Genomic DNA, 24,018 nt, shown 5'->3' with positions numbered 1-24,018 from the left:
GGATCCTCCCGGACCAGGGCACGAACCTGTGTCCCCTGCATCAGCAGGCGGACTCTCAACCACCGCGCCACCACGGAAGCCCCAAGCTGATAATTTTTAAATTATTTATTATTTTTTTTAAAGAATCAGTTTTATTTTTTTATTTTTGGTTGCGTTGGGTCTTTGTTGCTGCACGTGGGCTTTCTCTAGCTGTGGAGAGCGGGGGCTCCTCTTCGTTGCATTGCATGCGCTTCTCATTTCAGTGGCTCCTCTTGCTGCATAGCACAGGCTCTAGGTGCGCGGGCTTCAGTAGCTGTGGCACATGGGCTCAGTAGTTGTGGCTTGTGGGCTCTAGAGGCCGCTGGCTGGGACACTTCAAAAAAATCAGTGTTATGAAATATTAAAAAAGCAGAGACTATTCCAGAATAAAGGAAAATGAGAGACATGACAGCCAAATGCAATGTGTAATTCCAATCAGATCCTGGTGCAAAAATTAAAAATGCTATAAAGTGTAGCTTGGGGGCAGGTGGGGGAAACTGCAGGACTGTGTATTAGGTGATCATTCGTCAATTTCCCAAGTGTGGTCGCTGTGTTCAGGTTCTGTAGGAAAACGGCCTTGCTTTTAGGAGGTGTCCGTGGAAGTATCTAGGGGAGAATTGTCATATCTCCAGAATTAATTAATGTTATTATTAATTATTAATGGGGGGAGAGAGAGCACAAACAGGGCAAAGTATTAATAATAATAATTATTATTATTATTTTTTTTTTTTGCGGTACGCAGGCCTCTCCCGTTGCGAAGCACAGGCTCTGGACGTGCAGGCTCAGCGGCCATGGGTCACGGGCCCAGCCACTCTGTGGCATGTGGGGTCTTCCTGGACGGGGGCACGAACCCGCGTCCCCTGCATCGGCAGGCGGACTCTCAACCACTGCGCCACCAGGGAAGCCCCAATAATTCTTTTTTTTTTTTTGGCTGCAACCCGCGGCATGCGGAACTCCCCTGACCAGGGATCGAACCCTGTGCCCTCTGCAGTGGAAGCACGGAGTCTTAACCACTGAACCACCAGGGAAGTCCCAAAATATTAATAATTCTTAAATCTGGGTGAAAGATATATGAGTGTTCATTGTGCTATTTTGAAACTCTTCTGTAAATTTGAAATTTTCCTAAACGAAAAGTTGGGGGAAATACACATAAGGCTGTATATATAGTGTCAGAGGGGATTGGTTCCAGGACCCCCTAGGATACCAAAATCCACTCATGCCCAAGTCCCTTGTATAAAATGGCATAGTATTTGTGTATAACTTATGCACATCCTCCCGTACACTTTATTTTATTTTTATTTATTTATTTATTGGTCCAATTGCTCGGCTTGTGGGATCTTAGTCACCTGACCAGGGATTGAACCTAGGGACATGGCAGTGAAAGTCCCAAGTCCTAACCACTGGACTGCCAGGGAATTCCCCTCCCATATACTTTAACTTATCTCTAGGTGACTTATAATACCTAATAGAAAGTCAATGCTATGTAAATAGTTCCTGGCTCATGCCAAATTCAAGTTTTGGTTTTTGGAATTTTCTGGAATTTTTTTCCCCCAATATTTTCAATCTGCTGTTGGTTGAATCTGTGGATAGGGAACCTGTGGCTACAGAGGGCCAACTGTATACATGGGATGTTCATAGGGGTTGAATCTAGGAGATAGAATTACAGGCAAATTAATTACAGGCAGATTAATTACTGGCAATCTTTCTTTCTCTTTTTCTGTACTGATTGGGCCTGAGCATGTACTACTTTTACAGTCAGAAAAATTTCTTTTCCTTTTCAAAAACATTTCATATATTTTTAATATTTTAGACTAAAAATGGGAGAGTTGAGTTTTTCCTTGGTGTTTACATGTCTAGGAGGGACAAGTCAAGTGCTCCTTTATGACCCCCCCAAATAATAACTAAAACTTAACTCCCCCAGGTCAGGCTGGGGGCTGTGAGAAGAATGAGGGTGGCCACCTTTGGGAGTGGGGCACAGGATCTCCACTCCCCTTTCCCACCACCTCCCAGGAATCAGAGCTGAGTGTGGGCCAAGGGACAATGCCAACGGGGTCCTGAAACCATCTCAGCTCTGAACCGAGCCCTGCAGGCCTCCCAGATCCCCCACTGCCGCCCTCTCCTCCCTGTGCCCCTCCCCCAGCAAGGCCAGCCTTGAAGCTGCTGGAGCTGGGTTGCCTGGTCCTCTCTGCTCTTCTCCCTCCCCCTCCCCCATGGGCAGTGGCACCCACTGACCGACAGAAGCAGGTGCTTTGGAGGTGGGGGCGGTGCCAGCAGCCAAGGGGTTAATGGTCCTGGCAGGGGCTCGGTGGATCACAAGGGTCAGATGTCCCTCCTGGATAGGGACAGGCACAGGCACGCAAGCTGCTATTCCGGGGCTCTGATCACGGTCACCTATTTATAGAGCTGGGGGGGCCTCGGCCCTCCCCACACAGGCGGTGGAGAGGCTGCTCTGCTGCAATGTCACCAGCGTCACTGCCACTGCAGGCTGCTGGCATATGCTGCTGCCGCAGGCTCCGGAGCCACTAGGCACTGTGTGAAGCAGAGACGCGGCCGGCCACATGGGCAGCACCATGGAGCCCCCCGGGGGTGGGTACCTGCACCTGGGCGCTGTGACATCGCCTGTGGGCACAGCCCGCGTGCTGCAGCTGGCCTTTGGCTGCACCACCTTCAGCCTGGTGGCCCACCGGGGCGGCTTCGATGGCGTCCAGGGCACCTTCTGCATGGCCGCCTGGGGCTTCTGCTTCGCACTCTCGGTCCTGGTGGTGGCTTGTGAGTTCACCCGGCTGCACAGCTGCCTGCGCCTGTCCTGGGGAAACTTCACAGCAGCCTTTGCCATGCTGGCCACGCTGCTGTCCGCCACAGCTGCGGTCATCTACCCACTGTACTTCGCCCAGCTGGAGTGCCCACCCGAGCCCGCGGGCTGCACAGCCAGGGACTTCCGCATAGCAGCCAGCATCTTCGCCGGGCTCCTCTTCCTGGCCTATGCCACGGAGGTGGCCCTGACCCGGGCCCGGCCAGGCCAGGTGGCCAGCTACATGGCCACGGTGTCGGGACTCCTCAAGATCGTCCAGGCCTTTGTGGCCTGCATCATATTTGGGGCGCTGGTCCACGACAGCCGCTACGGGCGCTACGTGGCCACCCAGTGGTGTGTGGCCGTCTACAGCCTGTGCTTCCTGGCCACAGTGGCCGTGGTGGCCCTGAGCGTGATGGGCCACACGGGGGGCCTGGGCTGCCCCTTCGACCGTGTCGTGGTGGTGTATACCTTCCTGGCTGTGCTCCTCTACCTCAGCGCTGCAGTGATCTGGCCCGTCTTCTGCTTCGACCCCAAGTACGGTGAGCCTGGGCGCCCCCCCGACTGCCTGAGGGGCAGCTGCCCCTGGGACAGCCAGCTGGTGGTGGCCACCTTCACCTATGTCAACCTGCTCCTCTACATCGCCGACTTGGCTTACTCCCAGAGGATCCGCTTCGTGCCTACCTTGTAGCCCGACAGGCAGCGGCCCACCCACCTCTGCTCTCCAGGGGCTCAGGCACCATGAGGGGACCCAGGTGAACCCAGACTTCCAGGGACAAGCCAGAGGGAGGCAGCCAGTGGAGCCATGACTGGGCTTCTGGCAGTGCTCAGCAGCTCAGCTCAGGGAGGGGCGGAGGGGGGACAGGTCACGGAGCCCTGAACAGGTCACGGGAAGGAGTCTCTGCCAGGCAACTCCCAGCCCCTCTCTCTCCCTCTCTATCTCTCTGTCTTTGTCTCTCTCTGTCTCTCTCCATCTCTCTTCATTTGCTGGCACACCCTGCCTCAGTGCTGGCCACTGTAACACATAAGAAGACTTTGAAGCAGGTGCTGTTGTGACCCACTTTGCAGATGGGGACCCTGAGGCTAGGATTAAGAAGTTGGCCCCAAGCGTCCATAAACGTCTGGAGACCACATTTGGGCTGAGTAAACTAAGTAGTGTGGAAAAGGAGCGTGGTGAGCCTGCGCTTCCTCTAGCCTTGAAGGTGCAGTTCCTGGAACCCTGGAAGGACAGCTATCCAAGCAGGGCCCTGCTGGGGCATCTGTGCCAACTCGAGGAGGAGCTGGGAATCAGGACCCCGCCTTGCCGCCTCTGAGCGGCCACAGCTTTGGAAGCTGAGCAAGGACTCTGGTGTGGTCACACAGGGCAGTCTCATCAAGCTGGAGACAGTGCAGGCTTGGAGGGACCCATGGGGCCGGCAACACTGACAAGAGCACAGCATGCTAAGGAGAAGCTGGGTTCCCACCCAGGCAGGGAGCCACCACTGGGCCCCCGCTGTCTGCCCCGATGCGGCAGCTTCTGCAGTGCCTGCCATGGGCCCCAGGCATCACCCTGGTGCTCACAGGCTCACCACCTCTGTTCAAGTGTTCATTTGCCTGGCTGCCAACCACGAGGGCCTGCTGGGGCCATTGCCCTCCACACTCCAGGCAGCTTCTCCCACTCAAGAACCCAGACTGGGCCAGCCCAGAGCAGCGCACTAGCTGCCGAAGCACAGCAGCCGCTCAGCCCATAGACTGGCCCCTGGCCTTGAACAGGAAATAAACACCAACGCTGATTTGCATGGAGAAGTTTCTGCTTAGGGGGTGGTAGTCAGAGGGGGTGGTGGCCAGCTGTTACCTCCTGGGCCATCCACCAGCATGTTCCCAGAGAAGAGCCTAGACTGGGCTTGGCTGAGGAAGGAGGCAGCTGTGGGAGGGCTGGGGCACTCTGGGGGTAAGAGTGGTCTCCTGAGGAAGTAGTGTCCTCTCCCCAGGTGGGTGACAGCAAGGGGAGGATGGGGGCGGGGAGCTTTCGGCACTCACCACCACCGCCGGGGTTTCCAAGGGCCCTGGGCATAGCAGTGGGCAGAGGGGCTGCTACACCCGTGGCAGCAGAGCCCAAGCAGCTGTTAGGCACGGGGTCCAAGGGCTCCCTGTGCTGCCGCCATGCACAGTGTGAGAGAAGTGGCCCGCCCGCCAGCTGGGGAGGGCACACGCACAGGGGTCCTTTACCTGGAGAGGCCTATCTTGAGCAGCAGATCCCTGAGGGGGCAGGGACCCCTGTGTCCTGAGGTGTCCTGAGGGCCCTGCTGGCTGAGGGAGGGTGGGGGTTGGGAGTGTGTTAGCAGGTGACAAAGGAGCATATGGACCACACCCTTCCCAGCTCACAGGGAGGCCTAGACAGTCTTCCTTTTCTAATCAAATTTCTGAAATGAGTTATCTGTCACCAACTCCCAATTTCCTCACTGTCCTACGGACTTCTGCCCCCAGAGCTCCACCCACCCTAAGTTTCAAAGATCCTGAGGGGGAGAGAGAGGAGGCAAGGGGTTCCAGGGCTCAAGATAAGCATGGCAGATGTCGTCTGGCCCCCGGGAGGCTGCCCTGGGGATTGTCTTCATGCTGTTCTCTCCCTGGATCAGAGGACTCTTGCTTTTTGGAGGAAGGAGTTATTTGTCGTTGTCACTTGAGAAACAATACTTTTTAAAGGATGGACTCTGTTCTCTGATTATATACAGTCAGTTAAAACGGAGTGGGACCCCCAAGTTTGCGTCTATGGGTTTGAGTCTGGGCCACTCCTTGAACAGTCCACTTTGGACTGGATCTTACTATAGGTCCTCCCTCAGAGGGTGAGGACTGAACACCAGAATAAACATACGAGGAGGCCTGGACATCTGCCGCGTACACACGCTCACTACACAGTGGTCTGGTGGTGTTGATGTTGGTCATTATTATGTCAAGGAAAACTCACAGCCCTGCTTCTGGGGCACAATCATCCAAGTAACACTGAAATTACATTTCAGAACCGTTTGTCGTCATTTAAGATACAGAACGGAAAAAATAAAGCAGCTCACCCCCTCCCCTGGTGGGGGGATGGGATGTCAATGATGATGCTTCTTACTTTGCTCTTAACCCTGCTGCTGACTGGGACCCCAGACTATCCTGAAACCCAAATGCAGACTCAGCTCAGATGAGCCCTGAGCACGTCCTCAGGGGGAGATGACTAGAGCTTTGTTCTTCGGAAAACCCAGGGTCAAAAAATTCCACGGACCCTTCAGATGAGATGTCAGGAGACATGGGTGCTCCGTGGGAACTGGGGGCACTAGGGGATCATCTTCCTCTATCTACTGGTTGACCACCACCCACCCTGAGAGCCTGTTTGAGGAGGTTCACGTGGTAACAGGCCAGTGGCCCCCAGTGTCATGCAGTTTTCAAAGGGCGCCTGAGCCTTAGAAGACACTTGGAGAGCAGAAACCCCAGGTGGGAAGGAGGGGGTCCAGATCTCAGGGGGACCGACCTAGACCTCCCAGGTGCCTCCCCGTTTTGAGATTCTGAGAAGGTCCGGGCTATCTCTCCAGTTTCCAAACCCGAGTGAGGGCCACGCCGTCACGGACGCCAGCCTGACGTGTCCGTGTCCGTGTCCAACGACAGGGCCCGGAGAGAGGAGCCCTAGCCCAGGACCACTCTTTGAGGGCCCGGTTCCTGCCGCCCCTCCCCCGGCGCCCTCAGTCCTCAGGCGCGGTCACGGGGTGGGGGTTGCGGGGACGCGAGGGTTTCAGGGCGCTGGGGCCGGGACTGAAGGCGCAGGTTCGGGAGCGCGGGGGCGACTGGGCCCAGTGGGAGGGGGCGGGGGTGAGCGGATGATGCAACTGGCCCTTAGCGCCTCCCGCGCCCCCGGATTGGCCGGTTCCAGGGCGGCCGCGCCGCGGATTGGCTGGGGCGGGGCCCCCGGCCCTGGGTGCCGCGTGGCGGGCGCGCAGCTGCAGAGAGGGGGCAACTCGCGCCGAGTAACTGGGTAATTGGGAGCCAAGCTGGGGGTCGGGGTTCGGCTCGGGCGGGCGGCAGTGCCGCCGAGCAGAGGGAAATGCAAGTCCGCGCCCTCGCCTCCGGCGTCGTGGGGGCTCGGACCTGGGGGAGCGTGGGCGTGGGGAGGGGACTCGGGCGTGAGGGCGTGCCCCTACCCCATGCCTCTTCCCGACCCTCTCCGGAGGCTGGCTCGCCTCTCCTTGCCGCCTGTCTGGGACCCTCAGGAGCAAATCGGGACGCCGCGGTGGGCGGGGGCACCGGAGTGGGGGAGCGTTAGACCCGCTGGGATGGGGGTCACCGGTCGGCGGTGGAGTGGCCAAGCCTGGCACTGCCCGCCTAACTTTTTGTTCTGAATGCTGCCCCATCTTCCCGCAGCTGCTCCTGCGGAGACGGTGCCAGCTGTGAGGGCAGTGGGCGCAGGCCTCCAGACACCATGAGCGTGGGCTTCATCGGGGCTGGCCAGCTGGCCTTTGCCCTGGCCAAGGGCTTCACAGCAGCAGGTAGGCGCTGCGGCCAGGAAGAGGCCAGGCCAGGAAGGGGCCAAGCGTGAGAGGGTGGGCCAGTTACCCTTCCCCAGGCTGGGAGGTGAGGGTGGAGTCTGCATTAACGTGCCTCATTTGAGCACTGTGGGAAACGGTAGCCTTGGAAGGTTTGGGGTAAGGCAAGGGTTGCTGTCTTACCCTGGGTGGTGCGATTTCTGTTCTTCCTGAGGATGTGGTGGAGGGACGCCAAGACTGGCCTTGAGGGAGGAACTCTGTCTCTCACAGGCGTCCTGGCTGCCCACAAGATAATGGCCAGCTCCCCAGACATGGACCTGGCCACTGTTTCTGCCCTCAGGGTAGGTGCAGGGTGAAGGGTGACCGGTCAGTGTTTCTAGAGGCCAGTGTGTGATAGCCTTGACCCTGGAAGGCCAGGAGTAGGGGTCCCAGAGGGAGGCACCATGCCACAGCCCCCCACGCCAATGAGAAGAGGGTCCCTGGGCTGGAGTATCTAAAAGACCCTGCCTCCTGGCCTGCAGATGGGTCCCCTCCCTATGCTCCTGGGAACTTGGTGACCGGCACATGTGCCGCTGGTGGTCAGGAATGGGGTTCCCCAAGTGGAGCCACCACAGGGGATCACAGTATGGGGGCCAGGAGAGACCACCTGGGGGCTGAATACAGTTTCAGTTTGCCATAGCTGAGTGGAGGGCTCCATGTCCAAGGGTGGGGGCAGGCTACCAGCTTGAGACCACTATCCACACCACCACTCGCACTTGACGAGGTGGTCAGGGGTTTGGGAGCTGCAGCCCTAGGTGGGGTGGGCTGGGACTGTGGTTCGGATGCAGTTTCCCTTGTCCGCCCACAAAAAAAAATACCTTCCAGATCAGGATGCTTCCTCCACTTTTGGGTGGGAAGGGCAGTTAGAGGGTGTCAGAGCCCCGTGCCTTGAGCCCCCAGCCCTGCCATGCCCACATTCCCATCATCCTCTGTGCTGTTCTACACGAGGGGCTCTCGGCCTGCGGGGATACTAAGGGGGCCAGCCAGCCACATACAGCAGGCTGAGCTCGCCTTGGCGCTCCCTGCAGAAGATGGGGGTGAACCTGACGCCCCACAACAAGGAGACCGTGCAGCACAGTGACGTGCTCTTCCTGGCGGTGAAACCACACATTATCCCCTTCATCCTGGATGAGATTGCCGCCGACATTGAGGATCGGCACATCGTGGTGTCCTGTGCAGCTGGCGTTACCATCAGCTCCATCGAGAAGGTGGGCACTGTGGGTCAGGGTCCGGCGGGGTCTGGAGATGGGGTGGAAGTGTGCACTGCAGAGGGCTCAGGAGCCCTGGCGTGCTCCACACCTGGTTCTCCATCTGTGGAATGGGTGTGTTTGCATAGCTCACAGAACTCAGGAAGCGTTCAGTTGGGTGAGTGTGTTCACGCCCTCACCCAGCACAGCATGCTGGGCAAGGGGCTGAGATGGACACACAGCCAGTTTCTCCCCCAGAAGCTGACAGCGTTCCAGCCGGCCCCCAAAGTCATCCGCTGCATGACCAACACGCCGGTCGTGGTGCGGGAAGGAGCCACCGTGTATGCCACGGGCACCCACGCCCAGGTGGAGGATGGCAGGCTCCTGGAGCAGCTCATGGGCAGTGTGGGCTTCTGCACGGAGGTGGAGGAGGACCTGATCGATGCTGTCACGGGACTCAGCGGCAGCGGCCCAGCTTATGTGAGGACTGGGGAGGGGCGGGGGCAGTAGGCAGTCCCCGGGACCTCAGGGCACGTCTGCCCATCTTCCCCTCCTCCTTGCTCTGGGCCCCCGCGGGCAGAGCTGCTAGACTGACCATTACGTAGAGGAAATGGAGAAAAGGCCTGGGACAGCAGCTTAGGTGCTTTCTCTCTGCAGGCATTCACAGCCCTGGACGCACTGGCTGATGGGGGTGTGAAGATGGGGCTTCCAAGGCGCCTGGCAGTCCGCCTCGGGGCCCAGGCTTTGCTGGTTAGTGTTCTTCCTGACCCTCTGGTGGGGGCCACTCCTTACCAGGACCAAGACTGGTGCTCTGGGGTGGATGGGTGGAGAGTCAGTGGGTGCTGTGTTGGTTGGGGCTGGGAGCAGTACCCTCACAACCTTCAGCCCCCCTCTCTGGCTTCAGGGGGCCGCCAAGATGCTACTGGACTCCGAACAGCACCCAGGCCAGCTCAAGGACAACGTCTGCTCTCCCGGCGGGGCCACCATCCATGCCTTGCACGTGCTGGAGAGCGGGGGCTTTCGCTCCCTGCTCATCAATGCCGTGGAGGCCTCTTGCATCCGCACACGGTGGGCCCCCGCTGCTGCCCACCCACTCAGTCATTCACTCACCAGATGTTTATCAAGCTCTGGCCTAGCAGCGGGTAGGGTGCAGGGAGCCCTGAGGTTCCCTGGGGTGGCGGTGTGCAGCATCCCTCACCACTCCATCATCCTGTGAAGAGGGGCTGCCCTCTGGGCCCACGCTGGGCTCCGCACGTGACTTCACCACTTGGTGGCCTTCAGACTGGGGTGGTCATCCAAGCCAGGGAGGCAGACCAGGGGGAACCTCTGTGGGGCTGATGATAACACCTTCCTCTTGGCCTTGCCGGGGAGACTGAGAGAGTTAGAAGCACAGGATGCACTGGCACAACGACAGCACGTGAGAGCTGAAAGAAGTCCAAAGAGCAGGGGACGGACAGGCCTCCAGGATGGACAGGGCTCTCTCTCACCACCCTACCTGCCCTCCAGTGCAAGCCCACAGGCCTCTCTGCCACTGCCTGACAGTGAGGCTAGAACACAGTGCTGCTCTCCTGGCACCAACCTGCAGGGGAGACAGATGAGGCATGTGTCCCGTGCTCAGGGCAAAGAGGGCTCAGTGTCTGGGAGGCTGCTGGTAGACTCAGTGACCCTGAGCTGGCTTGAATCAGGTGAGAGGCAGCTGAATGGCAATCTAGGGGAGAGGTAGCTGGCAGTGGGAACTGCAGGGGCAAAGGCCCTGAGGTGGGAGTGACGGCACAGCAGCACCCTAGGCTGGCAGGTGCTGGGAGCTGTGGGCTTCTTCCCACTTCCCACTTGGACCCCTGGGCTCGGAAGCAGGCGGAGCCCTGGACACAGCCCTCCTCGCTGTCTCCCCAGAGAGCTGCAGTCCATGGCCGACCGGGAGAAGGTCTCACCAGCTGCCATCAAGAAGACCATCCTGGACAAGGTGAAGCTGGACTCCCCTCCCGGCACCTCACTGGCCCCTTCTGGCCACTCCAAGCTGCTGCCCCGCAGCATCGCCCCGGCAGGCAAGAAGGACTGAGGTGTCCCACCTGCCCGCAGGCCACTCTCTGCCTTTTCCTCATGGGCTCGGAGCTCTGTGCTGGGAGTGTCTAGCCCCAGGCCTCACAGGATGTCCTCACATTGGCCCACTGCCCGTGGCTCTGGTCCACTTGGGTCAGTGGAGTTGTAGCCAGGGAGGGGGCACAGCACTTCCCAGTGGGAACCTCCATGGTCCCCAAGTGTGTCCTGGTCCAGAACAAGGAAGGATTCTCTGGTCTCAGCCTCCCCCTTCCTCTGTCCCCAAACCAGGTCAGGACCACCTTCCTCCAGAGCTCAGGAGGCTTGGGGGGCTTCAGCACCCAGTGTCAGCTGGCTTGGGCTTGAGTACCAAGGGCAAGGTCCCCCCCGCCCCCCCCCCGCCCCAACCATGAAGGCCCAGCCAAGGAGAGAGCCTTATCCCACTTCTGCCCTTTCTCCACTCCACTCCTTCCTCAGTGTGGGAAGGGCCAGAGGGTCCCTGGAACCCAGCAGAAGGGCCCATGGTTCTTGGCCAGTGTGACGTTTGAGGAAAGGGCTCCTCAGATGGTTGAACTCCCAAGGCCCCAATACACTCAGGCCATCATCTCCCATTCCTGGCCCGACCAACAGACGCTGTCATTTCTGTCTCTGACTTCTTAGGTTAAATAAATCGGTTTCCAGCCCCAGTGTCCTGACTTATAACTTTGTCACCACCTGTGGAGGGAAGCCCAGACCTGTGCCAGGGGTCGTTGCTGTCCGATGTAACGTTGAAGGCTGAGCCAGCAGCCCACAGGCCCAGAGCCCTGCATTCCAAGGCAGCCAGTCTGGCTGGTGGGGCTGAGTCTCCAATGAGCAGAGGAGGAGGGGGCTTCTGGGGCCTCAGCCACTAGAGGCATGACTGGAAACTGGCACTGTAGGCTGGGCTTGGCAGGCCCTGCTGTGGGAGGGGCATCAGCCTCAGCACCCTCTGTGCCTCCTGGTTTGGTGGGGGCAGATGTCTCCCCAACTCACCCAGGTGAGGCTAAGGGCAGGTGAGGAAGAAGCTTCCTAGGAAGGTGTATTAGGGTTCTCCAGAGAAACAACCAGTAGGAGATGGCTTATATATATAAAACAGGGAATATAGAAACAGAAGAGATTTATTATAAGGAGTTGGCTCACACAGTTATGGAGGCTAGCAGGCAGGCTGGAGACCTGGAGAGAGCCAATATTTCGATTCAAAGGCCATCAGGCAGGGAGAGCTGATGTTGCAGGTGATGTCTGAAGGCAGACTGATGGAGAATTCTGTCTTACTCTGCAGAGGGTTGGTCTTCTATTCAGGCCTTCAACTGCTTGAGTGATGCCCACCCACATATGGAGGGCAACCTGCTTTATTGGTTAAAATGTTAATTTGGTCTAATGTTGAAGTCTACCGATTTACATGTTAATTTCATGCAAAAACACCCTCACAGAAACAGAATAATATCTGGTCACCCCCTGGCCCACAGGTTGATGTAAAATTAACCATCACAGGAGGCCCACAAGATCAAAGGAGCTGCCAGCTCAGAACCCTTTATGGGGCCAGGAGGGCTGACATTTGTTTGATCAACAGTTACTGAGCATAGAAACAGTAAGACACACACACACACACACACACCCGGGTGAGTATATCAGAGGAGCGGGGCTGGGTGTCTGTAGGGTGTTGGCAGGGGGCACCCAGGTGAAGCGATGGGTCCCAGGAGGGGCAGGGGAGGGGACCAGGAGAGCCCCTGGGCAGAGGTTTTCCAGGAACTACATTGCAAGGTCTCAAGTCCAGTTCATTTCCTTCCCCTGGGTCCACTTAGAACCAAGGCCTGATGCAAGTGGGGTAGGTGGAGGGAGCACTCTGCAGACAAGGACCCGACCTTCCAAATCTACAGGAGACGAAAAACAGAGCAAGTGAGGGGCAAGACCACATACCCTTGCCCCTGCCAGGGTGGCCTCCAGAGTCCAGGTCACACCCCATGTACCGACTGCCCAAGGCCCTCACGGGGCCTAGAGTCCCTACAGGGCCCTCCTAAGGCATAAGCCCCTGGCACAGGCCACCATGCTGGTGGATAGAAGCTGGCATGAGGTGGGCTGTGGGCCTCCCCTGGCAAACTACTTGGCAGTGCAGGGAGACCCTGGCACCCTCCCTCTGGGGAAAAGATGTCCCAGAAGAGATTGTCCCAAAGGCCACACATCTGCCCAGGACCAAAGCTTCCCCCTGACTGTTCCCTTAAGTCAAGGCCAGTCTCACTGTTTGAGTGCCTGCTGTGTGTGGCAGGTGCTGACCAATAAGACAAGGGGGGCATGCTGCTCCCACATGTGCCCTGGGTCTGGGATCTGGAGGAAGCCAGGAGGTGGCTCTAAAGTGAAGAATCACACGTCACAGCCTGGGAGGAGGCACAGGAGTCCAGACGAGCTTTGCGGCGGGCTTTGAGCCATCCCGTGAAAAACACACTGGGTTTCAGCAGGCAGGAATGTGAGCCTTGGTCCCAACCACCAAAGGCCAGATGTGGGGAAGTGGGGCAGAGCCACACGGGCCTGAGAAGGGGTGTGATGCGGGGAGAAAGCTATGAGGTCTCTGGTGTTCTGCAGGGACTGACACCTGGGGAAACCCCTGCAAGTGTGAGCACAGACCTGAGCAGAGCAGGCCAGAAGGAGCCGGCAGCTGGTGGTGAGGATGCTAGAGATCCAAAAGGACCTCTTTCTTGGCCTCAGGGGCAAGTCTTTGTGATTTAGTACAATAAAAGTTGAGGGCTTGGGCTTCCCTAGTGGCGCAGTGGTTGAGAGTCCGCCTGCTGATGCAGGGGACACGGGTTCGTGCCCCAGTCTGGGAAGATCCCACATGCCGCGGAACGGCTAGGCCCGTGAGCCGTGGCCGCTGAGCCTGTGCGTCCGGAGCCTGTGCTCCGCAACGGGAGAGGCCACAACAGTGAGAGGCCCGTGTACCGCAACAACAACAACAAAAAGTTAAGGGCTTTAGAAGTCTTGCCCTGGGCATATTAAGGCCCTATAGTCTGTGAGACTCGGGCTTCACCCAGTGCAGCGGGACATGCCCTGCCCTTAAAGAGCACAGGATGATAAGACAACCACATGCAACCCTGCAAAGCAGACGATGACAAGGTGCTGTGGGGTTCAGAGGGAAGCTACTGGAGTCTGGCAGGGAGAGCTGCTGACACCTTGATGTCCCCTGGCTCTGGGGGCCTCCTGGGTTGGCCTCCATCATTCATTCAGTAGCATTGAATCCCCTTGAGGACCCAGCTCATTCAGTAGCACTGAATCCCCTTGAGGACCCAGCAGCCTGTCCCTCACTCATCCCTCTTTCAGCTCACCTGATTTCTACTGACCTGCTTGGCAGGGTAGATCACCCTTCCTGGCTTTACACTTGAGAAGGTAAGTCAAAGTAGAAATTGGATCCCTTCAATTTCCCTTCTTTTCGTCACCTCTTCCTCTGGGAATTTTGAACAGCAGTGAGAACTCCTTATAGAAAGTGCAGGAGCAGACATGGACCAGTGACTTGAGTTCCAGGCACATGCTGATGAAACAGGAAAGGAAAGGTGCAATTCCTATATCAACTATTAATTCAACAGATGTTTACCCCACACTCACCCTGAGCCGGACTCGTTCCAGGAACTGCCCGAGTCCTTGTCACTCATGTGAGCTCTTGGGATGTTGCGTGAAGACAGACCACACTACACAGAGGATCTTGGAGGCGGCCTTGAGCAGACCTAAGTTTTGAATCCTGGACAAGCCCTTCACCTCTGGGAGCGTATGGGTCTCCTGTGTGCCAGGCCACTGTTCCTGGCAGGGATGAGACCCGCTCCAGTTACGTAGGCAGTGCATGCAGTCTGACAGGCGGCATCAGAAACACCATGAGAATCTTCTCCATAATGCGTGGGGACCTCGGGTCCGCACCTGCACCCTGGACACGTGTCCTTCGAGATGTCTATACAGAAGGCTCAGGAGAGCATTTGGGCAGGATCACCAGGCCCCGCCTCGAAGGGGGCGTGGCCGGTCGGGAGCGCGCGCCCGGGCCAGTCCCGCGAGACCTCACCTACCGGGCGCGGCTTGCGTTGCCCAGGCGACGGCGCCCGGGCGCGCAGGCGCAGTGCGGGCGTGCCCCGCCCCCGCCGCCGCCGCCGCGCCTTCCCCTTTAAGCCCCAGCCGGTCGCGTCGCCGCTTCATGAATGGAGCCCACGTGACCAAACATCATGTGACGTCTGTGGAGCGGCGGCGGCGGCGGCGGCGGCGGCGGAGGATCCGGAGCCCCAAGCCTGGTCCGGCCCGGCCTTCCCAGCGCGCTCGGCCCGGCCCGCGCAGGCGGCGAGCCCCCACTCTGGGCCCGGAGCCCCCGCGCGGCCAGCCCCGCGCGGCCTCGGAGCGCCCGCCCCGCCCCGCCCCGGCCTCGGCCCGCCGGGCCCGCAGTGTGGTGGGTGAGTGCGGCGGCGGCCGGGCCGGGGCCGGGGCCGGGGCCGGGGACCGGGGCCGAGCGGGTGGCGGGCGGGTGCTCCGATCTGGGGGCGGGTGCTCGCGGGGCCGCTGCTCCTTCCGGCGGCCTGTGGCCGCGTGGTCCGGGTGCTCCGGGCTTTGGGTCTGCCCTGTGCCCTGCTGGCGGCCCATGCCTCGATTTCTCTACCGGTCCGGAGCGGCTCCTGGTCCCTCCGCCGGGGGTGCTGGGGTGGGCGCGCGGGCCCGCAGGGGCGGGGTGGGGCGTGCGCTGGTCTTGCTCGGTGAAGCCGGGGAGTCCTGGAGGGAGGGACGGCCGGGGTGGCGGGAGGAAAGGGTGGGGTCGAGCGGGGCGCCCAGGGCTCCGTGGAAGAGCTCGGCGGCCCCAGCCTGAGCTGCTGATTCATCAGGTGTCTGTGTCAACGCCTCCCAGGCTCAGGGTCCTCGGCTGGCTAGGGGGAGGAAGCGGCACGTGGGGGGGGGGTGCTGGGAAGACCCTGCCCGCTCCGGCTTCGCTCCGTCACACGCTTGCCAGAGCCCAGAAGGAGACTTGCTGAGTCATCAGCATGAGGTCACTCGATGCTCGTCCTGATGCCTGGGGGGATTAGAGCTAGGGGCCTGAGAGGCCGGGAAACAGGGGTAAGAGGGAAACCGTGGGGAGTGAGAAGGGGCCAGGCCCCGGGCTGGGGCGCCTGCTTAAGTTTGGGCTGATGTAGGAGTTTAGGGTAGGGTGGATGAGGAGTAAATGGAGAGGTCACGATGCAGGTTATCCCGGGGTAGAGGGTGAAGCCCCTGGCCTGTTCATCCCCTCCCAGGCAGGCTCTTCTCAGGCTGCTGGTCCCTGACCCGCCTCTGGGACAGCTCCCCAAACTGGGAAATAGTTCTGAGTGAGAAGAGGGGAGGAGCTTAGGGGGGCCGTGCTTGCGGGCTGGGAAGTAGGCTTTCCCTATGACTGGTCTGGTTGGCCAGGCTGGGAAGTCTCCGGGTGGGAAGAGGCCGAGGCAGTGGGAGAAGGAGGGGTGCCTGTACTAGAGTCCTGGGTGACAGTGGACAGGGCAGAGGGCGAGTAGGCGCAGCTCTACCAGGAAATTGCAAATGAGAGGAGGCAGCAGGACTTAGACTCTGATCAGGGGAGCGAGGTGTCTGGTGAGCAGGCTGTGGCTCTCTTCGCAGCCTGGCCTTGGGGTGCGGGTTGAGGCTGCGGGTGGTGGTAACTTTGAGGGCGCCCAGCAGGTGGACTGGTGTGGATGGCATGGGTTGAAGAATCCCAATCACCCAAAAGTTGTTCCACTTGAGGTTGGGGCACAGTATTGTGCAGGTTAGCAAAGAACGTGGCCCTGATGGGTGTCAGGCCAGGTGGTAGGGACTCCTGGGGAGTGACAGCCTCAGGGTGGTGTGGCTTGAGCCATTTTTCCTGGGTGTATGAATGGTTCCTGGTCTTCAGGGGTGGGGAAGTGTTTCGTCTAGACCAGAGCTGACCATTCTTGCCCATGCGTTCATGGCTAGGTAAGGCTGACCTTGTAGTTTGTCCTCAGGCATTCCCTGCCACTGCCCTCTCCCCCATCCCTGAGCTTATACATGCCAGATGTTTTAACACTTCAGCTGATCTTTTGGCTGGAATTTTATGCCCCAGGAAAATGCAGATTCCTGGAGGGATGTTTCTTCAAATCTTCTCAGCTACTTATGCTTTGGTGGAAATTAAGTTTTAGACTTTTTTCAGAGGGCTTCTGGAGGAGGTGGGTCTAAAGGGCAGGGTGGGAGTGTAGCGGGCTAGGTCGGGGCTCCAGAGTGACCAAGGCCACACCTGCCTTGGCTTGGGAGGTTTGGCCACTGGGGTTTGCAAGACAGGAGAAGGAGCAGGGGTGGGCTGGCCTCTTGTCCTACTGTCCATGCCTTGGAGTTTGGGCCCAGGGGAAGGGGAGGGAGTTCTTTCCCCTTTCTGGCTGGCTCTCACCTTGAGTGGGTGGCCCTGGGTACCTTGGTGGATCAGTGCCCTTGGGACCACCCATGCCTTCTCCGCAAAATGTGCTCAGCCTCAGGGGGAGCAGAGGCGGGAGGAGGGCTGAGGGTTCTCCTCGATCCGGTCTCTGGGATCCCCTCCCTCTGGTTTCTAGAGGTGCCCTGAGCCATCAATCCCAGCCCATGCCCAAAGGCTGTCTCTGTCCCATCAGTGTGTGTCCCCAGGTAGTGGAGACAAGGCCAGGAGGCTGGAAGCATGGGGTTTGCTGAGACCCACCCCTCCCCCACCCGAGCACAAGCACACCTTTGATTAGGAGGCGATTGGCTTCACTTGTGCTGAGTTCAGGGCTTCTGTGGAGGGTGAAATCTGCCGAGGAGGCACTTTTCAGCTCCCAGCCGCCACGCTCGGCACTTTTCTGTGTGATCTCTTCAGGAAGTCACCGTGTGCTCAGCATTCGTGGGGTGGAGGGAGGATAGCGGGTGGGAAAAGCTGGTGCCAGGGCTTTTCCTTTGGACTGACAGTGGCAGGACCAGTGCAGTGACACTGTACCTGGACCTGAGGTTGGGGGAGCTCCTCCAGCTCTGCCTTGAGGACTTGACTCCCGGGGTAGGCGTGGGGCCGGAGCCTCGGGGCATGGCTGTGGGGAGGCGTCTCTGGCCCCCTTGCCTGCAGCCTCGCATCCTGGTGCAGGGCTGGGTGAGGAGGGGTCTCTATCCTGAGTGAGTGTTTGCCTCCACCTCCCCAGCCATACTTCAAGTGACCTGAGAGGGCTGAGAAGACCCCGCAGCCCCAAATTGCCTGAGTGCTTGTAGCTTCTCCAGGAGGGCAGCACAGTGCTTGTTAGGCCTCCGTTTACCTCCCTGCATCTACCTGGAAGGTCATGGAGGGAGTGGGGGGGGCAGAGGGGGTCCAGCTGAGCCAGGAATCCCAGGACTAGGTGGGTAAAAATGTCCTTGGCAGGGCTGCGGAAAAGATGACCAAGTGGGTGGGAGGGGGGGCCTCTGGTTTTTGTTCCTTGCCCTGTGGGTGCGGACCCTGAGCAGGGAGCCAGAGAGTAGTCAGTGGCCAGAGAGGGCTGAGCAGGCCGCTGGGGGGTCGATTGTGGGCACTCTTGTGAAATACCCTGGATCGGGTGGGGCAGAGTACAAAAGGCTGCAACCCAAAGCCACAGGATGGTTACTCCATCAGCAGCAGAGGTGGACAGAGAGGGCCAAGGGGCCTGGGGCCCGACTTCTCCGGCTGCAGTGTCTGCCACCAGTAGGTTTGGGGAACTCCCACCAGTGTTACAGACAGAGTCTGAGCTGGTTTGCTGCTCTTCAAAGTGAGCAGTCTGGGAGAATTGGCGCTCTCCTGCATCCTCCCCTCTGCCCGAGTCCCCAGTGGGGATGCCCAGTGAGCCTTCATGGGAGCAGGGCTTTGCCCCAGACCAGCTTAGGGGAGGTAGAGCCCTGGAGTACACACTCACAGGGGCGCTGGCCCCGGCCCTCACCTGCTGTTGGCCAGGCTGGCCTTCGTTGCCCCAGCAGCTTGCTGCTGCCAGTCCCCTGGAGCTGTGTTGGCTGGCGGCCTTGGGGAGTGCCAGGCTGGTGAGAGAGCGGGAGCGATGTGCTGAGTCAGCATGACTCGCCAGGAACAGCCGTGCTCTGGGGCGCACTGGGGTTATTTTTAAAGCTCCCGGCTTCCTTCTAGGCTGGCCCCTCCCTCATCCTTCTAATCTCTCCCCTGGCCCCTTTTCTTGCCTCTGCCTCCCTAATAGCCCTTCAGTTCCCCTTCCCCCATCAGACCCTCCTGGTCTCCCACCTGGTTCCCTAGGGGCAGGGTGGACAGGGAGCAGCCCAGCTTGGGAGAGGCGAGGCTGAAGGGTGGTCCTTGAGGCCAGGTATCAGGGGAATGGGCAGGCAAGGGGTGAGGCTGGGGACTGGGTGCCTTCTCCTGAGTGGGCAGAGGCTGTAAGGGGGCTCAGGGCTCTGTGTGGACTGGGGAGGGGAAGGGTCTCCAGGGTCCTGACCTGCGCTCCCTGTCTCACAGAGTGCCTGCTTGCTGTGCCCTCGGGTTATGACGACCCCCAATAAAGGAAACAAGGCCTTGAAGGTGAGCAGATAGGGTGGGCAGTGTCTCAGGGCTGGGGTGGCACAGGGGCAGACTGCCCCCACTTGGCCTGTGACCTCGTGCGCTATGCCCTCCCCAGGTGAAGCGGGAGCCGGGAGAGAATGGCACCAGCCTGACAGATGAGGAGCTGGTGACCATGTCAGTGCGGGAGCTGAACCAGCACCTGCGGGGCCTGTCCAAGGAGGAGATCATCCAGCTGAAGCAGCGCCGGCGCACGCTCAAGAACCGCGGCTATGCCGCCAGCTGCCGCGTGAAGCGGGTGACCCAGAAGGAGGAGCTGGAGAAGCAGAAGGCAGAGCTGCAGCAGGAGGTGGAGAAGCTGGCCTCGGAGAACGCCAGCATGAAGCTGGAGCTCGATGCCCTGCGCTCCAAGTACGAGGCCCTGCAGAACTTCGCCAGGACCGTGGCCCGAAGCCCTGTGGCGCCAGCTCGGGGTCCCCTTGCTGCTGGCTTGGGGCCCCTCGTCCCCGGCAAGGTGGCCGCCACCAGCGTCATCACGATAGTAAAGTCCAAGACGGACGCCCGGTCGTAGGGACGCGCTTGCCCAGGCGGGTCTGCAAGGGGCCAGTAGGCGCATGGCAAATTCAGCAGCCCTGTCCCCTTCTCCCTCCCTCCTCTTCTTCCTCTTCTCTTCTTTTCCTCCTCTCCTACCTCCTCCCTTCCCTGCAAAGCACAACCTGCACCCCAGGGGCGCCGGGCTGAGCCCCTTTGATCTCGTCGTTGTCATCGTGTGTTTTGTACGTTGGGATTGGTCAGTTTGGTGGTGACGTGGGGTCGCCCCCGCCCCCTTTGTACCATGGGCAGGTGGGCTTGGAGTCCAGAGTCGGCCTGTGGGAGTGGACAGAGAGAAAGATTGACCGGGTGCTCTGGGGCACATGTGTCCCTGAGCAGGGAGGGCTGCAGGGCAGGAGAGAGGCTGTTCTCGCTGCAGAATGGCCCACAGGCTCTGACAGCCGCCAGGCTAGCGGGGGGCCGGGCAGTTCACTCTCAGCTCGGCCTGCAGGCATAGACGGGCACTGCTCTGCAGAGTAGGCTGTCCCTGAGGGCCCTGGACAGGCGGGCCACGGGTCTGGCGCTGGCGGGGATGGGGTGTCGTGTGGCTGTGGGCCGGGGGCCTTGGCACTCACACCTGACGTGTTGCACTGAACAAGACCAAATCACTGGTTGTGAGCGTACGTGAAGGGTGTGTCCAGTGTCCTGCGATGGGTCCCGTGTCACTGTTTACATGACCTATTTGTGTGGTTACATAGCCCTTTATTTAAAAGAGAGAAGTTCCTTTTACGAAGTTATTAAATTATATGTTTAAAAGCTAAAGAAAAAAAAAGCTGCAGAGTATTTATAAAACTGTCTTTTTAAAAAAAAAAAAAAAAAGCGAGAACATTTGACCGTATAAACAGAAAAGGGAAGAAAGTATAATAGAACTTTGCTAGTTTAAAAAAAGAAAAAAAAATCCTTTCTTGTAAACTTACAGACAAGTCTTTGTGGCTGTTGAAGTTTAGTTTTTATATACACAGAGTTATCAGACGTTATTTATAAAACTTAGTTAAAAAAAGACAAAAAAAAAAGCCAAGCCGTGAGCGACCAGAAGGCGCGTCCTGACGTCCTCTTTGCTATCTCTTTTGCAATTGTACCGAAAGTGACTTACTCCTTTGCCCTTCCTGCTTCCGTCTCTTGCCGGTGCCGTGGTGTTGTCTGTGCCTGGTGAGGTCTTGTGCAGCGTCACGTGCTGGTGCTTCTGGTGACCTTTGACCTGTGGGTGTCACTTCTTGTGTCTGTTCTCCCGTGTTTGTTTTTTGGATTTGGTTGTGGTTTTGCTTCTGCTGGCTTGTCAGGCCTGGGCTGTAGTGCCAGGCTGCGCCTGCTCCAGTGGAGCTTGGGATGTCTGTGCCTCCAGCCCAGCCTCTTCTGCTTTGGCGCCCACCCCAAGTACCCCTGGGGGGTCAGGTGCAGGGCTCTGCCACACCCCTCTGCTGACCCTTGGTTTCGCATGTGTGTCTCAGGCTTGGGCTGATCCAGTGGCAGGGTAGGTGAAACTGGGGGTCATCCTGGGCCCCCCTCCCGCCCCCTCACTACTTCCTTGCCCACCGTCTCTGGCCCTGGGTGGGGGCTTGCAGGGACCAAGGAGTCACTGTGGGTGCCTGCCAGGCCAGGGCCAAGCTGCCCCCGCCTGTCTTCCTTCTGGCCTCCAGTCAATGTGTTTGGGCTCCAGCCACCAATCTGGGGTTTGTTCCGGTGGGTTTTGTGTGGGCCTCAGCAGGGGAACCCCAGGGGCCCGCGGCCCACTCATCCCAGAACTGTTTCCATGTTGCGGGACGGTGCTTCCCAGGCAGAACCAGGTGGTTTCGGGGCCCACCTGGGGCAGCCCCTTCTCCTTGCCTGAGGGCCTGGGGGTCTCCACCAGTGCCAGACAAGGGCTACGGTCTCCAGGGCCAGGTCCCGCCCCCTCTCTCCCCCTGAACATGCTGGCAGCTCTTGGCTATGGGCCTTTTCAACTCCCTTTGGGGTCTGTGTCTTCCAGGGATCCACTGCTTGGCTTGTGGAGGTGCTTCCCCGGGGCTGAGCCCACCTCCCCGTCCTGGCCACTCGGTGAGGCAGCCAAGTCTCCCAGACTTGGCTCAGGCAGCTGCTCGTAGGCGTGTGATGGGGCTGCCTGTGGTGCCTGCCCCCCAAGAGGCTACTGCCCTGGCTCTGGCCGTGTGGGGCTTGGCTACTCCTTGGGGTTGCTGGTTGGCTTCTCTGGGGGCCCTGAACCCCTGAAGAAGCGCAGACAAGTGGGCTAGTGAAAAGAAAAACAATGCGGCCAGGCAGGGTTTAACCTTGTGGACAGCAGAATCTTCATCCCAGAGTTTACGGTGTGCCTGTGGGATAGGAGGGAGGATGTACTGTCAACTTCTGTTGTCTTGATGGGCTGATCTTGGCCGTAGATATTCAGAGACATTCCTGGCAGTACCCAGGTTGGCCTGCATTGGAGATTTTGACCATTGACTCTGAATCACTTAGTGGCTTCCTTTGCCTCCCTGCAGTCTGGCTTTGTCTACCTAAGGTCCAGACGAGAGTAGTTGATGTTTCTTGTAGCAGCAAGTTGGAATCACATCATAAGAATCCCTAAAGAGAGATCATGCCGTGTCCTGGACAGGGGAGGGGACAGGCTCCCTGTGTCCAAGTATGGTTCCCGCTTTTATCCTGGCTGGGAGGTGGTCCTCCATCTCTGTGCACCCCTGCCATGCTGTAGACCTAGAGAGAGGAGGGTTTGAGGGTGGGCATGTGCTGAACAGAAATTGCAGGTCCTTGGTTTGGTTTACAGACGCTTCTGGAGTTAGTGAAGCTATACTTCCTCTCGAGGTTTTTGGATTTGGAGCAACTGTTCCTCGGGCCTGGGGAGCATCCTGCTCCCGTCAAGCCAGTCTCTCTGGGGCTGCTCTGCCCCTTCTCCCCTTCACTTTGGTTATTGACAGTAGATCCTGTTTCCACATGTGACTGTTTGGCGTCTTTCTGATTCTCGTTAATTCGTTTTTCCTACTGTGAGCGTGTTGTGTTCTCTCTCCTCAACTTTTTGACACAGCGAATTGAGGGCTTTGGCCGAGACCAAGTCTCCCAAACTTGTCCGCTAAGTAAACCATAATGTGCACCTTCCTTCACACCTTGCCCTTGCCCACCTCCTCCCTATCCCAACATGGACACTCAGATTTCAGAGGAGAACCCTTTGAGAACAGGTCAGCTCCTGCCCAGAGTATGGCCCCAGGGAGCCCTCCCCATGGCTCTTGGCTGCTGCTCCAGGTGGCACTGCGTTTGTGCAGGTGAGAGGTTGTGGCTGCTGTGTGTTGTGCTGGTTTCTGCCGGGTGCCAGGCCTCCCTGGAGGCTTTTCTACTCTTGGTCCAGGCTTCAGGTCTGGGCATAACCCTGATCAGCAGCAGCAGCCTTGATGGTCCGTGCCTGGGCCCATGGCTCTGATCAGCTGCAGCCTGCTTTGGGATGGGTGGTCGAGCCCCATCTTGTCCCTGCGACTTCCCTCTCTGGGGTGGCCGGTTGGCCAAAGCTTCCGTCCACAGCTGGGAAGCCACAGCCTGCAACACTGTTTCCGCTCTAGGATCTTTTAAGTTACTTTTTTAGGCTGTGGTTTGGCGAAAGGAACCAACACATTAACGATTTTTTCCCCCAGAAGCCACTGAATAATTCTTGCTGGCCGTTTTTCGCCGTCCTTTTGGCTGTCTGGTTTTGAAGCAGATGGGAAGAGGCAGGGGTGTGCCCTCGAGACTGATGGCTTGTCCTGCTCTGGCCCGTGTGTCCTGAGCATGTGCTGTACCTGTTGGACCAGTCGCACACATTTCCACCCCACTCTGCAGCAGCAGCCTTGGTACGTGGGTGTCCCTTCAGTCTGAGCTAGAGTGTGGGAGAGCTCGTCCCCGATGACCTGTGAAGGGGGACCCCTCTAACAGCCTCATGTCCCAGCCCCACCCTTCCCCACATCCCCTCAATCTGAAGCCTTTAACCAAACGGGAGTGGGTACAGAAAGCCTTCTCCTGGCATCTTAGGGCAGCAGGACAAGGGCTGTCCAGTGTGTCCAGCTCTGCTGCTCTCCTGGCGCTGAGAGGTGGGCGGAGCAGAGTTGATCAGACCCTGCCTGCCCTCCCTAGGGCTGAAGACAGGAGGTGGGGTGGGTACGCTGGGATCTGCCGGGGTGGGCGGGGGTTGTTGAAGATCCAGGTGGGGAGGGGCCCCACTGGAGCACTCTGGCTGACCTGGGTGGCGGCGGCCTCGCGCCCTCCCTGCCCTGTGCAGTATTTATTGCTAAATTATTGTCCAGGAGGGGCGGCACTGGGCCGGGCCCCGGGTATTTATTGCTGTACATAGTGTATGTTTGTGATATATAAGGTTTTCTTTATTTTGTATATGATCAATAAACACCTTTTAAAGAGACTGGCAGGTGCTTCCTT

At 58.8% G+C, this 24,018-nt stretch overlaps 3 protein-coding genes and 1 long non-coding RNA gene across 12 annotated transcripts; 3 read left to right on the top strand and 1 right to left on the bottom strand.

The window, feature by feature from the left end:
• Positions 1-2,576: 2,576 nt before the first annotated feature.
• On the top strand, positions 2,577-3,500 carry MYADML2 (myeloid associated differentiation marker like 2; the record flags this gene model as incomplete). The annotated part of the gene is made up of 1 exon (XM_081219937.1): positions 2,577-3,500. The coding sequence occupies one exon, from the start codon at positions 2,577-2,579 to the stop codon at positions 3,498-3,500; it is 924 nt and encodes a 307-aa protein (XP_081076063.1).
• Positions 3,501-6,733: 3,233 nt separating this feature from the next.
• PYCR1 (pyrroline-5-carboxylate reductase 1) lies at positions 6,734-11,237 on the top strand. Of its 5 annotated transcripts, none has more exons than XM_081219925.1 (8): positions 6,734-6,797; positions 7,184-7,308; positions 7,576-7,646; positions 8,373-8,552; positions 8,790-9,011; positions 9,189-9,281; positions 9,436-9,599; positions 10,425-11,236. In XM_081219925.1, exons 2-8 carry the CDS (start codon positions 7,242-7,244, stop codon positions 10,588-10,590), a joined length of 963 nt encoding a protein of 320 aa, XP_081076051.1. In that variant the 5' UTR covers positions 6,734-6,797; positions 7,184-7,241; the 3' UTR covers positions 10,591-11,236. The 5 variants fall into 5 exon arrangements, with proteins under 5 accessions (XP_081076051.1, XP_081076052.1, XP_081076050.1 ...); XM_081219926.1 differs by lacking the exon at positions 6,734-6,797 and adding an exon at positions 6,800-6,868; XM_081219924.1 differs by lacking the exon at positions 6,734-6,797 and adding an exon at positions 6,950-7,052 and having other exon boundaries at positions 8,793-9,011; positions 10,425-11,237.
• Positions 11,238-11,708: 471 nt separating this feature from the next.
• Positions 11,709-15,647, bottom strand: LOC308607744. 2 transcript variants are annotated; one of them, XR_014014037.1, is made up of 3 exons: positions 15,205-15,647; positions 13,901-14,369; positions 11,709-12,457 (listed from the first exon to the last, which is right to left on the bottom strand). It is a non-coding gene; the product is annotated as an uncharacterized lncRNA (long non-coding RNA). The 2 variants fall into 2 exon arrangements; XR_014014038.1 differs by lacking the exon at positions 15,205-15,647 and having other exon boundaries at positions 13,901-14,103; positions 14,178-14,717.
• MAFG (MAF bZIP transcription factor G) lies at positions 14,744-24,001 on the top strand. Of its 4 annotated transcripts, none has more exons than XM_081219938.1 (3): positions 14,744-14,997; positions 19,003-19,065; positions 19,163-24,001. In XM_081219938.1, the coding sequence occupies exons 1-3, from the start codon at positions 14,752-14,754 to the stop codon at positions 19,613-19,615; spliced, it is 762 nt and encodes a 253-aa protein (XP_081076064.1). In that variant the 5' UTR covers positions 14,744-14,751; the 3' UTR covers positions 19,616-24,001. The 4 variants fall into 4 exon arrangements, with proteins under 4 accessions (XP_081076064.1, XP_081076065.1, XP_081076066.1 ...); XM_081219939.1 differs by having other exon boundaries at positions 14,880-15,001; XM_081219940.1 differs by lacking the exon at positions 14,744-14,997 and adding an exon at positions 18,063-18,231.
• Positions 24,002-24,018: the final 17 nt, after the last annotated feature.

The sequence above is a fragment of the Mesoplodon bidens genome, assembly GCF_964165515.1.
Source record: "Mesoplodon bidens genome assembly, chromosome: 19".
Classification (NCBI taxonomy): Eukaryota; Metazoa; Chordata; class Mammalia; order Artiodactyla; family Ziphiidae; genus Mesoplodon; species Mesoplodon bidens.
Note: the sequence above shows the minus strand (reverse complement) of the source record. Positions and strands in the feature narration are given on the sequence as shown.

Excerpts from the sequence above, each read along its gene's own strand:
- PYCR1 (XM_081219923.1), top strand. The coding sequence starts at position 6,967 with ATGCCTCTTCCCGACCCTCTCCGGAGGCTGGCTCGCCTCTCCTTGCCG. Across the intron at positions 7,309-7,575 it reads CAAGGGCTTCACAGCAGCAG|GCGTCCTGGCTGCCCACAAG; the intron begins GTAGGCGCTGCG and ends TGTCTCTCACAG. Across the intron at positions 9,282-9,435 it reads TCGGGGCCCAGGCTTTGCTG|GGGGCCGCCAAGATGCTACT; the intron begins GTTAGTGTTCTT and ends CTCTGGCTTCAG.
- MAFG (XM_081219938.1), top strand. The coding sequence starts at position 14,752 with ATGAATGGAGCCCACGTGACCAAACATCATGTGACGTCTGTGGAGCGG. Across the intron at positions 14,998-19,002 it reads CCCGCCGGGCCCGCAGTGTG|AGTGCCTGCTTGCTGTGCCC; the intron begins GTGGGTGAGTGC and ends CCTGTCTCACAG. Across the intron at positions 19,066-19,162 it reads AAGGAAACAAGGCCTTGAAG|GTGAAGCGGGAGCCGGGAGA; the intron begins GTGAGCAGATAG and ends TGCCCTCCCCAG.